Below are 16,212 nucleotides of genomic sequence, written 5' to 3' on the forward strand. Positions count from 1 at the left end.
GTACCCCTCTATCTCAAGTGACACAGGCAAAGCTGCTGCCAGGCTTAATATGATGGAGACTGCACCCAAAGGAAAGTTATCCTTTACAGGAGGTAGTGTTCATTGGCCCTTCCCATCCTTAGTGTCAGTAAATTGAAGTTGGTTTTGGAGTGATATTTCAAAGATATGGCAGCCACCTTCTCAAGGCATCAGTAGCATTAACATGCTTTATCAACGGAATTCTGGCCTGGAGAGAGGACCTTTTCAAAAGTCAAACTTTAATATCCATATTTAAGAAGTCTGGTTCTGGATACCTTTCTCATTCTCATGCACAAATTCTTATGAATATATACAAGCAATGGCTTGCAACACTGTCTCAACAAGATACTTATTGCCAGTTACTGTCTAAGGAGGCAATGAGTCTCTCACATTTGCCAGACCATTCAACAGCACCAACAATCTGTTTCCCTGTGGGAAAGGGCCTACTTGGCAAGGACCCGATGTTCTATCCAAAGCTTGCCCATCACTAACGGATAGGTTGGAAGCTGAACAGAAACTAATAGACAAGGATAGCTGATTTTTCCATGATACCACAATGCTACTTTATCAGAAGAAGAAATTCACAACAAGTCTTATTCTAGGACATACTCTTATTTTGGAGGAAGTTCACTTATTACAAATACTGTCACTATCAGCAAAATTTCCATGAGGGATAGATTTTCTTCAAGATGACCGTCTCTTAGTTTAATACCCAGTTTATTATAGTGATATCAGAACAAAAGGCTTAATTTCATCCCAAACCCTTGTGAAATAATTGTTAAAGTGGTAAAAACCATCCTAACCTCCATAGACCCTGTGGAATCTAAATGTAGCCCTTTAGGGTTTAGTCCAGGCAAGTTAAACTTGTATTGGTGAAGGTACATTTTCTCAGCACCACCCCCTGCTCTTCTCTTAGATTTTTGTGTTTGAAAGCTTGAGGTGAGGTAATAAAACTCAACGTTGTATTACTTTCCTCATAATTACCTCAGCACATATGATTCCACAGCTCGCAGGGGAGCCAACCAATGGCAGTACAGCTTCTGCTGAAACTATACTGCTAAGCAATGGCAGATGATGCAATCAACTTTATCAAGAGGCATCTACAAGGCCAGCCCTTGACATAGCTCAGAAAAGGCTTCCCAGCCCTGTAGGTGTCCACAAAATTTGGAGGTGACATGGCCTCCAAGGGTGGAACTCAAGGAAAATTCTATGAGGAAAACTTAACAGACTTTTCCCTGCACCCTCTGCCACAAAAGATGGTAATTTGGCTCATACAGCATAAATGCACCAGGTTTACATCAGCAACATTGACTTGGCTATATTGCACATGTAGCATTTTGTATCATTGCTTTTGGATAAGGGTGATATTTTCAAAAACACTCAATGCTGACCTAACTCTGCTGCCAAATGAAGTCAATGGTAAAATTCCAAATTACTTCAGTGGGAGCACTTGAGTCAGCCCTGTGTCCAACTGAAAATAGCATTAGGAATATTGCTTAATATATCTGTTCTGTTAAAGAACTTCCGTAAAACATGTGAGATATGTAAACTGTTCAGTTTAATATTGTTGGAACCTTAACATTAACTTTACTGTTTCCTCTTTGACTTTTAACTCTGCATTCTTAATGTTGTGTATTATGCCCTCTCTGCACCCATTCAATATGTATATTATGGGCTCACTTCTGTCAGTCCTCCATGCACAAAAGAGCCATTAAAATCAATGGGAATTTTGTATGCAGCAAGATTATAGGATTGACCCATAGTTTGTGTTTGGATAGATTTTTCAGGACCAAAGATACTATATGAAAAGTATACTTTGAATAAAAGACTGCAACCTGACTTTTAGATAATATGGGTTTTTATTTGAGAAAACAGTTCTGCTCTACAAACACAATTTCCCCATGAGATTTTCCAATAATTTCTTGATTCATGGACTGTGAGTACACTTTGAAATGGCATTTTTTTTTAAGAGATTACTGCATCCCGTGGTATTCCCCAATCAGCTGGTACCTGCAATATTCATTATACTTAAAATTGGAAACTTCTCTGGGAATGGTAATAACTCTAAATCTAGAATTAAGTTTTAAGTGTGCAACTAGGCTGTGATGTTGCTGATTATAAAACTTTCTGAGGGGACAGTTATAATTTGGAAAAGGTGCACAGAAGTAAATTAGTAACTGAATTAGAATGAAGCCATGTAAACTTGGTCCAGTTTTGAAAACTGCAGTATATTTTCAAAGTACTTCATACTGTGGACTTTGGAAAGTAATTGTACTAATCAGTCTTATTTCCAGAAAAACATTAATGCTGTTGTTTGAAATTTCAACTTTTTATTCATACTTTTTCTCCAGACGTTCCATGCACTCCGTCAGCTGAATAAATGAAGTGATTCACAATCCTACCGGCTTTTACTATTGATGGCTTTAGGGAACCTTGTCATTCCGTGTAGCCTTCTCTCAAGCCCAGCTGTGTGGCTCTGAAATCACTTGGCTGGTAATTAGGTATTTATCAGATTGTTTCTGAAAAGGGCTGAGACAGTTATCTGACACAATTATCTTTGAAAATTGAATCCCTCCCTTTCTGGTCCTGCTGAGGACATTCAAAGGTGCTGTGAACGTTTAAAGCTAAATGCCTTTGAAAAACCCTTGCCTTTTTATATCCTATATAGCAGGAGTCAAAATGCAGTCAAAGGGATTTTTTTAACCTTTCCGCGACTGGACTTTGTTCCTTTAGTTCTGCAGTGATAAGATGTTGTTTTGTTATCCATGTGGTTCTGTATTTGGAAGTACTTTAACCATAAGCACTTTACTTTGTCCAATATCCACGAACTCATAGCTTTCTAACAGTGACAGGAATTCTTAAGAATAATTCCTGCAATGAAAATTTAATATTTTGGTCTCTACTGGGGATTATTCAGTAGAGATAAGGTGATAGCTTTGGGGGGGAAGGGGTTGTCCCAGTTTTAACTTTCTATATGAAGAAATATCAAAAATATATTTTCTTTCCAAGAAATCTTACCTAAGATTTTCAAAAGTGACTGGTGATTTGGGGTGTTTGTTTTTGAATCCTCAGCTAGAGACACTTGCAAGGTTTTACCCAGCTCATAACAATATATATGTAGGCCAGTACAAAAGAGCTGTTCATCAAAAACTAAAAGTCTGGTCCTACTGTCATTGCAGTTAATGGGAGTTGATAACTAACTTAAATTGGAACAGGATTAGATTCCAGGTTTTCAGTGGTTTACATTGAAATGAAACTACATATTTGTAGTGAGGGTCATGTTCTCCAAAAACATAGTTTGAATCCTGCTGATAGCTTTGTAAACTATGTCACTTAAAAAGATGATACTTAATTCTCAAAACACCTTATCCACTTGAAAAAAAGAAGTTTCTTACTACTTATACAAATCTCATTGCAAATGAAATGAGAGGAAGGAATCCTTTGGTGTGGCAGGATTAAGATACTGTTTATTATCCCCTTCTGTCAAGGTTTTTTCCCCCACTTTGAACTTTTGGGTACAAATGTGGGGATCTGCGTGGACACTTCTAAGCCTAATTACTAGCTTAGATCTGGTAACACTGCCACTACCCAGAATTTCAGTGTCTAGGCACTTTCTGTCCTCCGCAAAACTTTCCCCTCCCTGGGTTGCCTTGAGGGACTTCCCTGGTGAACACAGATCCAAACCCCTTGGATCTTAAAACAAGGAAAAATCAATCAGGTTCTTAAAAAGAAAGCTTTTCATTAAAGAAAGAAAAGGTAAAAATTATCTCTGTAAAATCAGGATGGAAAATGCTTTACAGGGTCATCAGATTCCTATAGATCAGAGGGCCCCCCCTACCCCCGCCTTAGCCTTAGGTTCAAAGTTACAGCAAACAAAGGTAAAATCCTTCCAGCAAAAAGAAATATTTACAAGTTGATAAAACAAACATAAGACTAACACGCCTTGCCTGGTTAATTACTTACAAGTTTGAAACATGAGAGACTGATTCAGAAAGATTTGGAGAGCCTGGACTGATGTCCCGTCCCTCTCAGTCCCGAGAGCAAACAACAACCAAAACAAAAGAGCACAAACAAAGACTTCTCTCCACCAAGATTTGAAAGTATCTTGTCCCCCTATTGGTCCTCTGGTCAGGTGTCAGCCAGGTTTACTGAGCTTCTTAACCCTTTACAGGTAAAAGAGACATTAACCCTTAACTATCTGTTTATGTCACCTTCTAACTGCATTATGCAATAATTCTATACTGAAAGGAGCCTTACTTTTCTTCAGTTTTTTCTGCTAATTCTTTTCTGAGGCTTGGTCTACACTAAAAAGTTAGGTCAAAGGAAGCACCTTAAGTCGACCTGTTAATGTGTGTGTTTACACTACTGAGTCTTTTATGCTGACTTAAATCACCTCTAAGGTTGACTTCTGTAATCCACCTCTGCGAGAGGCGTAGCCAGAGGTGAAGTAAGCCAGTCCGGTCCAGGGATCCGGTCCACAGCCGACAGTACCGGTGGTGGCGATTTAAAGGGCACAGGGCTCTTGGCTGCTGCTAGCGCACCAGCAGGTGGAGCCCTGGCCCCTTTAATTCGCTGCCAGAGCCCCAGGGTAGTGGTAGCAGCGACTGGGAGCCCCGAGCCCTTCAAATCACTGCCAAAGCCCTGGGGTAGCAGAGGCAGTCGGGAGCCGTAGGCCCTTTAAATTGCCACTGGGCCATGCTGAAGGGCTGGCTGGGGAAGTCTGGCCCCAGCCCCGCCCCTTCTGGTTAAGCTTCCCCCGCCTACCTTGTGGAAGGACCCTGGCCACCCTGCATACTGGTAAGTCTCTTAAGTTACTTTCACCCCGGGCATAGAGCTTAATTCGATTTTTCATGGGTCAACTGAGATAGTGCAGATGCAGAGTTGTGTAATTTGACTTAATTGGCCATCAGGTGGTGGCCCACAGTGGTCATCTGTGACCGCTCTGGAGATCATTCTCAACTCTGCTGCACTGCAGCCAGATACACAGGAAACAGCCCTGGGAATTTTTGACTTCCAATTTCCTGTTTGATCAGCATTGGGAGCATGCCAGCTTGAACACTACATGCCTCAAATGCGCTCCAGCCTGGTCTGCACAGGAGGTGGTGGATCTCATCGCTGTGTGGGGAGAAGAGTCTCTGCAGGCAGAGCTCTGATCCAGCAGAAGAAATGCTGACATCTATGCAAAGATTTCTTGTGGAATGAGGGAGAAAGGCTACACAAAGGACACACAGCAGTGCCATGTGAAAATAAAAGAACTTCGCCAAGTGTACCAGAAGGCAAGGAAGGTGAACAGTGATTCTGGTGCTGAACTCCACACATGCCAGTTCTAAAATGAGCTGCATGCGATTCTCGGGAGTGACCATACCAACACCCCCACAAGTAGTGTGGATCCCTCACAGGTGTGTGAGCAGAGCCGGCTTTAGGACATGCAGGGCCCAATTCAAAAGAGCTGCCACTGAAATGCCGCCGAAGTCAGCGGCAGCAATTGAGCTGCCACCGAAGATAGTGGTGGCATTTCGGTGGCAGTTCAGTCGGTTGGCGCTGTTTCCGGCGGCACCTCGGCGGAGGGTGCGGGGCCCCTCTTCCAGATACTGTGGGGCCCTCTTAGGCACAGGGCCCGATTCCCGGGAATCGGGGGCATCACCCTAAAGCCGGCCCTGTGTGTGAGTCTAGGGACAACAAGGAGGACGATATGGTGGATAAGGAGGAGGAGGAGAATGGGAGACAGGCGAACAGTGGATCCATTCTCCCCAAGAACCAGGAAGTATTTTTAACTCTGGAGACCTGTGGGTCACAGAACATCATGGTGGCCGACCATTATGCTGGGGAAGGCGCCTCTAGTGAGTATACAATTACAATGAAAATCCAGTTAAACTTTATCAGGCACACACATTTGGTGGTATTGCATGTTTACTGTGAAGAAAAAGTGAGGTGCTGTGGTTCTCTGCTTATGCAGAGGGTGGCCTCCGGAAAAAGACTGTTTATATGGACTGGGATAGCTTGGGAATCCTCCATGGATATCTCTAGGAAGTTTTCATGGAAGCCGTCTGCAATCCTTTGCAGAAGGTTTCTGAGCAGGTCAGTATTATTTCTTCCACCATGGTAGGACACTTACCCATGCAACTCCTGAATTAATTCTGCTAGCATCACTGTGGCACACAGCATAGCAATATAAGGACTTGATCTCTACCCAGATGCTTGCAACATCTCCTTCCTTTCTACTTCTGTGATCCTCAGGAGACTTTTATCACATAGGGTTGCCTAGGGGAAATGGGAAGTTCTCATTAAAAGTGCTCTTACAAGAAAAAAGGGTATGTAGACCCATCCCCCACCCCAGATTGTGGATCACCAAACCACGTGGCCGCTAATGTGCCTTTACTGTGTTCAGCATGAGTTTGCAAGTAGTTTAAAGTGGCTGATAGGGGACTGGGGCTCCACATGAGAGATACCACAATTTGAGAGTGAAAACTCCCCCCTCCCCCAGTCATAAACAGCTGCTCCTGACATGGTGCCATAAACTTCATTAAAAGTGTAGTCACGCATGATCTGGGTGGGGAATACTCACCATGGCTGGAGCAGCAAAATGGCTCCGGAAACGGTTGTGGATTCTGATTGTTATGGCTTGCACCTAGTGTAATAAGCAGTTTTCTTTATGAAAACAGCCTTGCTATGGAAACATTTTATTCATGTACAATGTCTCCTTTATTTTTTCTCATGACCGAGAGCTGGAAATTTGTCCTTCAGCGGGTCATCAACACCTGAAAGCAGATTTTCACTGATTAGGAGGAGAAAGAAAATGTGGGAGGACATGTTCACAGAGATAATGAATTCCTTTGAGACAGGTGCCACAGAGCTGACAGTGTGGAGGATTTCACTGTCTGGTGTCTGGCTGCTCAAAAATGGCTGCCATGCGATCTGTCTCAACTGCCCACCCCTGAGGAAAATTTCCTCCCTTTTTTCCACAGATATTATGGAGCACACAGCAAGCAGCTATAACCACGGGGATGTTCTCTTCACTAAGGTCCGACTGTGGTAGTAAACTTCTCCAGCGCCCTTTCAAAGACCAAAGGCACATTCAACCACCATTCTACATTTGCTGAGCCTATAGTTGAAGCATTCCTTACTGCTGTCCAGATGCTGGTGTATGGCTTCATGAGTCATGGGAGCAAGGGGTAGACTTGGTCCCCCAGGATAACTATAGGCATCTCAACGTCGTCAATGTTCATTTTGCAGTCTGGAAAGAAAGTCCTGGATTGCAGCTTTTTTAACAAACTCGACTTCCTAAAGATGTGCGTGTCATGAATCTTTCCTGACCATCCTACACTGATGTCAGTAAAACACCCCCTGTGATCCACCAGTGCTTGCAATACCATTGAAAAGTATCCCTTTTGGTTTATGTACTTTTTGGCAAGGTGGTCTGGTGCCAAAATGGGGATATGTGTGTCATCTATCTCCCCACCATAATTAGGAAACCTGTCTTGGCATAACCATGCACTATGTCCTTACATTTTCCAGAATCATTACCCTTCGTAGCAGAAGTCGATTAATGGCCCTGCACACTTGGAGAACAGCAGCTCGCACAATTTATTTACCTACTCCAAATTGATTCCCCACTGACCGGTAACTGTAAGGTGTTGCAAGCGTCCAAATAGTGAGTGCCACTTGCTTCTCCACTGTCAGAAAAGCTCTTGTTTTTGTGTTGCTGAACTGCAGGGCAGGGGAAAGCATTAGAAAGTTTTGCATCCACTGCTCATCATCCCATACTGGTGGGACCACATCGATTTGCAGGTCAGTGCTTGTTTCATGGGACCAGAAATGGCGCTCAAAGAATGCGGCTGCTCTGTGACTGCCAACAGCAACTATGAATTGTTTTTTTCAATGGCTTGCAGCAGGGCTTCTTGCAGGACATCTCTATGTTCCGTGTGGCGGACCCTACTTCGGCTCTGGAAATACTGCAGGAGAAGATGCAAGATCTTTGAGATGCTCACAGCAAGAGTGCACAACTGAGCAGGCTCCATGCTTCTGGGGTTATGGTGTATGCACGGCGGTTTTAAGGCACGAAAACCACTGGATTGTTTGCCGTTGAGCACAGTGCATCATGGGATGATGATGCAATGTTAGCATTCTCCCTTGCGACAATGTTTTCGTCCCATGAGGCCAGAGGTGAAAGTAAGCCAGTACGGCATACCAGTATGCCATGCCAGACTGGACCTGCTTCCGCGGCGGTGATATAAAGGGCCCAGGGACTCCAGCCACTGCAGGGAGCCCCGGGCCCTTTAAATCCCTGCCGGAGGTCTGGCAGCTGGGCTCAGGTGGGGATTTAAAGGGCCCGGGAGCTCCAGCCGCTGCGTGGAGCCCTGGGCCCTTTAAATACCCTCCAGAGCTCTGACAGCCAGGATCCCGTGGTAATTTAAAGGGCCCAGAGCGCCGCGGCGGCCAGAGCCCTGGGCCCTTTTATTCACCCCTGAGTCCTGGAGTTCCCTCTGCCTCTGCAGCTGGGAGCTCTGAGGTGATTTAAAGGCCCTGGGGCTCCCAGCCACAGCCAGAGCCCCAGGGCCTTTAAATCTTGAAAGGCCCTGCCTCTTCCTGTTGAGGCTGCGCCTCCGCTCAGGACTCCAGTGTACCTTTTAAGTTTCTTTCACCCCTGCATGAGGCATTGCACAAACTTCCCAAAACACACTGAGACAAGTTGCACTTTGGGATAGCTACCCATGATGCACTGCTTTGTGGATTGATGCAGGCACTGCTAGTGAGGACGCACTCCATCGAGACAATGAGCATGATGTGGCCAACTTAATTCGGAGGCTCGAGGTTGAATTAGATAATGTCAACTTAATATTGTAGTGTAGACAAGTTTTGAAAAGAATGGAAGAAATAACACTGGTGGTGCTGAAAACCTGCTACTTGATACTTAACAGCATTGCACATTTCGGTTTGGTCTCAGAGAATTTCAAAGTTACTTTAGTATAGCCTAGCTACCAGGTGTTAAAGTTTGGCAAAGTGATAAGGAACTGAAAAAAGGATCTTGTAATGGAAAATGTCAGGAAACCTTAACCATAGGTGGTGCTACCATCTCTGTTTATAATAAATATAGACACCTTTTATCACTTCGCCATAGAATCAGTGCCTTTCCCCTGCCCTGCAGTTCGGCAACACAAAAATGAAAGCTGCTCTGACAGTGGAGAAGCAAGTGGTGCTCGCTATTTGGACGCTTGCAACACCAGACAGTTATAGCGTGCATGAAGCTGTCCAGAAACCTGGATCATTATTTGGGTGACTATCGCTAATTGAAGGCTGTGCTTCAATGGCTTCACTACTCTGGTACCTGAGCTACCTAGATTAAAGCGGGCTAGGGTATGTCACACTCTGTGATTGGATTGTAGACATATCCTAAGTGAGTCATTAACAGAGGTTTCTGGGCCACTGCTCCCTTCCCCTGCCCCCCACATTGTGGAGTTCACACAAATTGCTATTTCAAGGGCCAGTTACTCTGCTGGTGTAAATTGGTGTCACTCCTATTGGCTTCAGTGGAATTATGCCAATTTATACCATCTGGGTGTTGGAGCTAAAATAGGCATTACGTCAAAACTGGCTCTTATCTCTGTAGATAAGGTTGATGGTATTATGCAGCAGCTTATTTGCCAAAGTTCACAGCTTTTACAAAAAGAGGTTACATCATCTTATGAATTTTATGAGGCCCTTAATTTCCTTATCTTTTGAAGCCCTCTCTCTATCCAGCATGCTGTAAAAGTATACATTTTATTCTCTCAAAAGGCTAGTAGCTAGCCCTGAGCCAGACTACAATAATAATTTAAAAAAATAAAGGAAAAAAGTAACTAGGGTAAAATTAGCATTGATTTTTGTTTTTTTATCCTGATGTGTTTACCTCTGCAGCTGCTTGCTGCATTAGCCAAATGGATAAATAGCACTACACTTAAGATTCAAATCATTTTTTTCCCTCTGCATTTACTGCACTGCTTCTTTCCCCTCTGGGTTTGTGCAGTTTAATTTGCCATTGATTCTTTAATGATTATAATGCAGTAGACAAAGTAGTGTTTATCTTCATCATGCCCTGTGGATAACACATGGGGCCTAACTTCTTCTCACTCACACTGGTGTAAATTAGCAGTAATTTTATGGAAGACAATGGAATTTAACTGGTATAAAGAAGGGAGGAGTCAAGACCATTAGGCTTACTTTTTAACGTTTGTTGCTATTGTCATTCTGATGATATAGTATAGCCAGTGGGTATCAATCCCCTTCCCGCATCATTGATTTCTCATTTTGGTCATGCTAAAGGTAAATTCATTTCAGAGGTGTCCTAAATGCAATACTTAGCTCAGAAGGCAAGCTACCATTATTATTAAGTAGCTGATACTATGTATTTGGATATTCATTTCATTATATAGGAAGAGAATCATTAAATGTAAAACCTGAGGGCTTCAGATACTTTCACAATGCACAGAGTGCAAGTCAAGGGAGTTGGTTGGCTTAAAGCTCTGACTTGAATTCCCCTGATCTCAATGATGTTCTGTGAGCTTTTTCCTCTGTACAATGGTATACTGACCAGTTACCGGACTGTTGCAGTGGAATACAACAAGAAACAAATTTGTCTCCATCTCTTCTTTGCTGAACTGAAGCTGGGTCTGAGAACTTAGCATTCTGATATCACTGAGCAAAGATTGCTCCCCTCTCCCCACAATTTTACCTATATTCTAGAAGTTACTTCAAAAGAAACCACTACACCCTAGATACCAGTCTTGTTCCCTTATGCGAGATAATATTAAGGTTGATGGTGTAGATGGCACCATGAACCTTATCTACAGAGATAAGAGCCAGTTTTGATGTAATGCCTATTTTAGCTCCAACACCCAGATGGTATAAATTGAGATAATATTTATTCTGCTGCATAACTTTTGTTTTTTAAGTCTCAAAGCCAGGTGAAACTTGATTTGGTTTAGTTGTAAGCCAAATTCACCAAAGGTTTCCATAAGGTTAGTAGAACTTTTGAGTGAAGTTAGGATAACTTATGGTTTCAGCATGAAATGTTGCAGTTCTGCTGTGTTTTGGGGTCTGTTGAATACTGAAACCGAAACCTAAACGTGGGGGTATGAACCCAAACTTCTGAGTTTCTTTCAGCTCTGCCTTCAGATCATGTAGCTACATGAGAAAAGAAATGCTGAGGGACAATACATGGTGGAAGGTAAGAAGAAACAAATGAGGCCTCAGGAAAGAAGTTGGAGGAGGGTAAAAGTTGCAGAAGAGAAAGAAGTTGAGAAGCAGGAGCAGACTGTCTGTAAAAGGAGTAGAAGGAAGGGGTAGCCAGCATAAACTGGGAATGTGAGTGAAAGAAGAGGAGGGGGAAAGCTACCAAGAAAGAGCGGTTCAGGAAAGGGGGATACTCTGAATTCATGCTTAGAGTCCATTCATGGACTGTGCATTTGCACTAAAATAAATCAAGGAAAATGAACATTGCTTACAATCTTTCTGCTCCACAGGCTAAATTCTGCCCTCGAGATACACATTCCAACTCCCATTGATTTCAGGAGAATTGTGTGCCTGTCTGAAGACAAGCAATTCAGGAGTTTGTTAGGTATAGGAATCATACTAATACAACCCACTTTGTGTAGATAGCCATATAACAGAAAAGGATCAATATTTGCTTTTGGCTTTTGAATCTTCGAGGCAAGTTGGTCTTGATTGAGGGTCCTACACTCCACATCATCATGTGATATTGCATCAAGTACTAGTGCAATAATTCCTTCATGTGGACATGAAATGTAACCCCATTTCATTCTAGACTCACGACACCCAAAATAAATGTGAGACCTTGTCTAGTGGAAGACATTGCCTCACTTAAAGTAGGATCCCCCAAAATTTGAATGAGGCACTGACATTTCCTCTTTAGAGTGGGATGCATGGTCATAGAAACTAGGAACTGAAAGCCAACTTTGTAAATGGTTTTACATAGTAATGCAATAGCACTATATAGTGGTTAGAATAGAGCACTGAAATCTTGAGGCCTGGGTTTGAGAAATTCCCTTTTCTGTCTTTGATTCAATGACTGGCATTTAGCAAATCATGTAAGAACGCTATGCCAACCTGTAAAACAGGGATAAATATACTTTGATTGGGAAAAATTCTGGAGCACTTCGCAAAGGTAGATAATTGTAACGCGCTATCTTTAAGCAGCTGCTATCAGTAAGTAAACATGAAAACTCCCCAGCCTAGGGTTCATCACAGTCCTATGAGACTTGGTTTGGGGCACTACTTGGCAAGTAGTCTACCTATTTCTTCCCCCAAGCAGCCTTATCACCCTTTCCCTGAAAACTTGTGCAAGACAAAATATTGAGCTGGAATTAACCCTTTTTTTACTGGGAAGCAGGTGGCTTGTCCCTGTCATTATGCAGTTGAGGCTGGCTTCACATTTGTACTTGTTTATTACCAATTGGCCTCTGCTGGAGGTAGTACAGCCAGGAGGGAGAGGGAGTGAGGAGTAGGCTTGCTCATGACACTAGATGTCATGACAGTGATGGAGAAGGTGGGGAGGGAAGTGGAGGAACGTTTGTGTTTCGCTCAGGAGAGAAAGGAGTATGAGTATTGCCTGTGGTCGTGATAGCAGGACCAAAGTGAGCACCTCTGCCACAGGTGGGGACGGGCAGGAGACAGAGGGAGGAACAGAATTGCTGTCACTGCTGGTTGTCATGGTAGCAGCAGCACAGGTACAGCAAATGTAAGAAAGAGAGAGAGGCAAACTGGAAATATTCATTTTTTTTTAAACTTCCTTTCAAATTTTTTTGGTAATATCCTCAAATAAGATGGTAGTGAATAGACCCAGTGCTGAATTAGATATTTTTCAGGCTTTTTGACTATTCTTTAAATATATATTGGTGGGATTGAGGCTAGTAATGGAAAATAATGGATTTTTCCTCTGTAATGAATGTTGGCTTGTATTTGTATAGTTTTTGAGTGAAAAATCTGAGTTTAAAAAATGCATGTAACTAGCAGAATTGGCAATAGTGTTAGAAAAGTAAGAACTAACATAAATAAGATATCACAAGCCCCACTTACTGGTTGAGCATGATATTCCTGCCTACTTCAGCTCCACTTGTATATTTTACATTTGAGCACCATCCTGCTCCCATTAAAGTCAATGATTGACAATGATAAAGCAAATGTGGACATTTTACAACTTGCAAAATTCCTAAAACATGGCATCCTGGTCACAAAGGGCATGACCCTTACCTCAGAAATAGTACAATATATGAAATAAAAGATTCAAACAGAAAGAATTGATTTGGTCAACCTGGGACACATGAAAAGAATCCTCATTTTTTAAGAAGGAATTTGAAAGAGATGATGGAGTGTTACTTGGTGATCAGGCAGTAAAAGATCCTCCTAAAAACAGGGCTTGGTGTGAAAAGGGGCACAAAAAGGTGAGTGTTAGATGTAGGAAAAAAATGCTATGGAGAGAGAACATGAATTTAAGATTGATTAGGATCATAGATAGAGTGAGATAATTTTAAGAAGTGTGTGGGGTTGTGAACAGCCTTGAACTTGTAGTTACGGTTAAAAAAAAAAGTGACACTAAAATATGTACATTTTACTCAACAGATCTGCTCCCTACAAACAGGCTTCACAAAATTTGTTTTTTTCTGTTTTGTGATGGGTTGTCACCCCTCGGGTGTAGTTTGGGAGCTGTGGGAACCGGTGTGCCCCTGTAATCTGCCACTGCTGTATTGGTGACTCACAGCTTCTTCAGGCCCTGAGGTCACCCAACATGACAACAGGTAGCAACACACACCCCCAAACTGAGCTACCTGAGTGCTTTACTCAAAGGCAGGCAGGAGACAGTTGCTAATTTCCCAGCTCCTCCACCCTGCACCCTTGCTGGAGCATAAACCCAGAATTGTACCGTCTTGCACTGCACAAGCATCTGTACAATGTAAGCTCATAAAGTTTGTCCTCCCCTCGATGTGGGAAGGATATGCACAGTACACTTGTATTAACCAAATTGAGATTTTTCCCCAGACATTTCACTCAAAGGTACACGGTTTAGATAAAGCAAAAACAAGTTTATTAACTAAAAAAAATAGATCAAAGCACGGATTACCTAGTAAATAAACAAAACTACAAACTAAGCCTAAAATACTAGAAAGGCTGGCTATGAATTAGGAATTTCTCACCTTGACTGATGATACATGCAGGCTTGCAGATTCTCAAGACGCAAGCTACATTTGCTTTGCAGATTGAGCTCCCCACCCCTGTTCCAAGTCCTTTTCTTTTGGAGCTTCTCTCAGGTATTGAGTTATGGGGAAGTAAAGAACAACAGATGATGTCACTTCCTGTCTTATATAGCTTTTCCATATGGCAGGAACCCTTTGTTTCAAACCTGGTTCCCAGTTTGTGGCAAAAATACAGGTACTCAAAATGGAGCTCAGAGCCATGTGGTCTGGTCACATGTCCTTGCAGATTCATAGCAGCCATTACTTACAGGCTAGACGAAACATATACAGGGAAGGTTAAGCTATTCCACAGCCCATTATCTTTGTTGATGAACCATTAGCACTGTCCGGCTTCTTCATTGTTGTACCTGAAAGGCTGGCTGTATGTGTTTTCCAGAGAAAGCTCATTTGAAATACAGATCCAAAGAGTGAGGAAGTACTGCATATCCCGGTGGGATAGTAATGAAGCTATGTGGCACAGAGCCTGCAGCTGGGCTATGGGGGTAGAGGGGGTGTGGGTGTCTAGACCGGAGAGGAGCCTCCAGCACCCAACAAATACCTTTTCCCAGTACACACATACCCCTTCAGCACCGCCTAACTGTACTCCCCATCCAGGTCTCCTTCCCTCTCACCCTCCCCCCAGTAGTGTCCTCTCTCTGAGAACTTGAAATATAGCAATCCTACAGGGACGGGGCAAAAAAACAAGTATCGACTAAAAGACCAGAGTGGCCAAGTTTTCCCCCCAAGATGTTCCCAGCTGGTACATGTGACACACCCAGACTGAGGCACCTAACAAAAGCATAACAGAGAAACAGGAACTGAGTTGTCATAGGGGTTTCTTTAACTCTCTACTCTTGGGGGAATCTTTTTTGTTGTCTGTATAGTCAGACATACTTGCTGATAGGTATTTTGAAATATGAAATTACCAAAATAATTGAAACTGGTGTGATTATATTGTGTTATATGGACAAAATATGCAGAATTTTAAAATACCGTGTGCAGAATTCTTAATTTTTTTAGCTCAGAATTTCACCAGGAGTAGATCCTGCATCATAGAAGCCAGTGGGAGTTTTGCCTTTTCATAATTAAGTGCTTTGCTGAATCTAGTCAGAGTACTCAGTATTTTGGCAAGATTGATCCCTACAGCCCTTATTCAACAAACCCTACCTAAGAAAAGCAGTCATGAATGTGTGTTACTTAAGAGATTCGAGTATATGCTTAAAGTTAAGCATGTGTTTTAAGTGCTTTCCTGAGCAGGGGTTGATTTAACCCTAAATTCAGAAAGGTTTTTATGTATGTGCTTAAGTTCTCATATACAGTTTACACGTTAGCTTGGCCAGCCAACAGCATTAAATAATCATACACTGTCTATTATGGGGTTTCTCATGCCTTCCTTCAGTGCATCTGCCACTGTTGGTGCCTGGTCTGCTGTAGTATGTGGATTCATGTCCGTTCATATTTTACGACCAACTATTGATTACAAAGAATCAAAAGTGCTTGAATAAAGAACTATATTGAAATAGTGAATTTGACAGAGATATACTAGGCTAAAAGTGTTTTAAAGCTTTTCCAAATTGCCAATGACTATAAATTGTCATCTTAGTCCACCTTCTTTCCACTTTTGTTGCAGATAACACTTAAATGCTGCTGAGCTGGTGTAATGCAAGGAAGGAAACATCATGAAATGGGAATATTATCCTTTTTTTGTCATTGTAGCTGTACTCAGCCTGTCCAGGTCCCACCAGTTACTGGGTCAGATTATTCCAGGTAGGTACTTACTTATTTTAATTTACTCTGAATAGCTATATGCATCTTTGTTCTTCAAAATTTATTTTATGTTGGTGTGAATGTTTCTCTGTGCATGTTTATATTTCTAAAGTTCAGAGTTTAGTGAGAACTCTAGGGTCTATGTGGCACTGAATTGCTCTTTTAGACTATGAAAGAAAATATGTAAGGAGTGGCCTTAAGA

At 42.4% G+C, this 16,212-nt stretch overlaps 1 protein-coding gene across 1 annotated transcript in view; it reads left to right on the forward strand.

The window, feature by feature from the left end:
* The window catches only part of ROBO1 (roundabout guidance receptor 1), a 1,059,329-nt gene that overhangs the window by 143,763 nt on the left and 899,354 nt on the right, over positions 1 to 16,212 (forward strand). Inside the window, exon 2 of the mRNA XM_050962791.1 lies at positions 15,874 to 16,010. Within this exon, the coding sequence (XP_050818748.1) occupies positions 15,923 to 16,010 (88 nt within the window). The 5' untranslated portion in view covers positions 15,874 to 15,922. The remainder of the gene's footprint in view (positions 1 to 15,873; positions 16,011 to 16,212) is intronic.

The sequence above is a fragment of the Gopherus flavomarginatus genome, chromosome 1 (assembly GCF_025201925.1).
Source record: "Gopherus flavomarginatus isolate rGopFla2 chromosome 1, rGopFla2.mat.asm, whole genome shotgun sequence".
In the NCBI taxonomy this organism is placed as follows: Eukaryota; Metazoa; Chordata; order Testudines; family Testudinidae; genus Gopherus; species Gopherus flavomarginatus.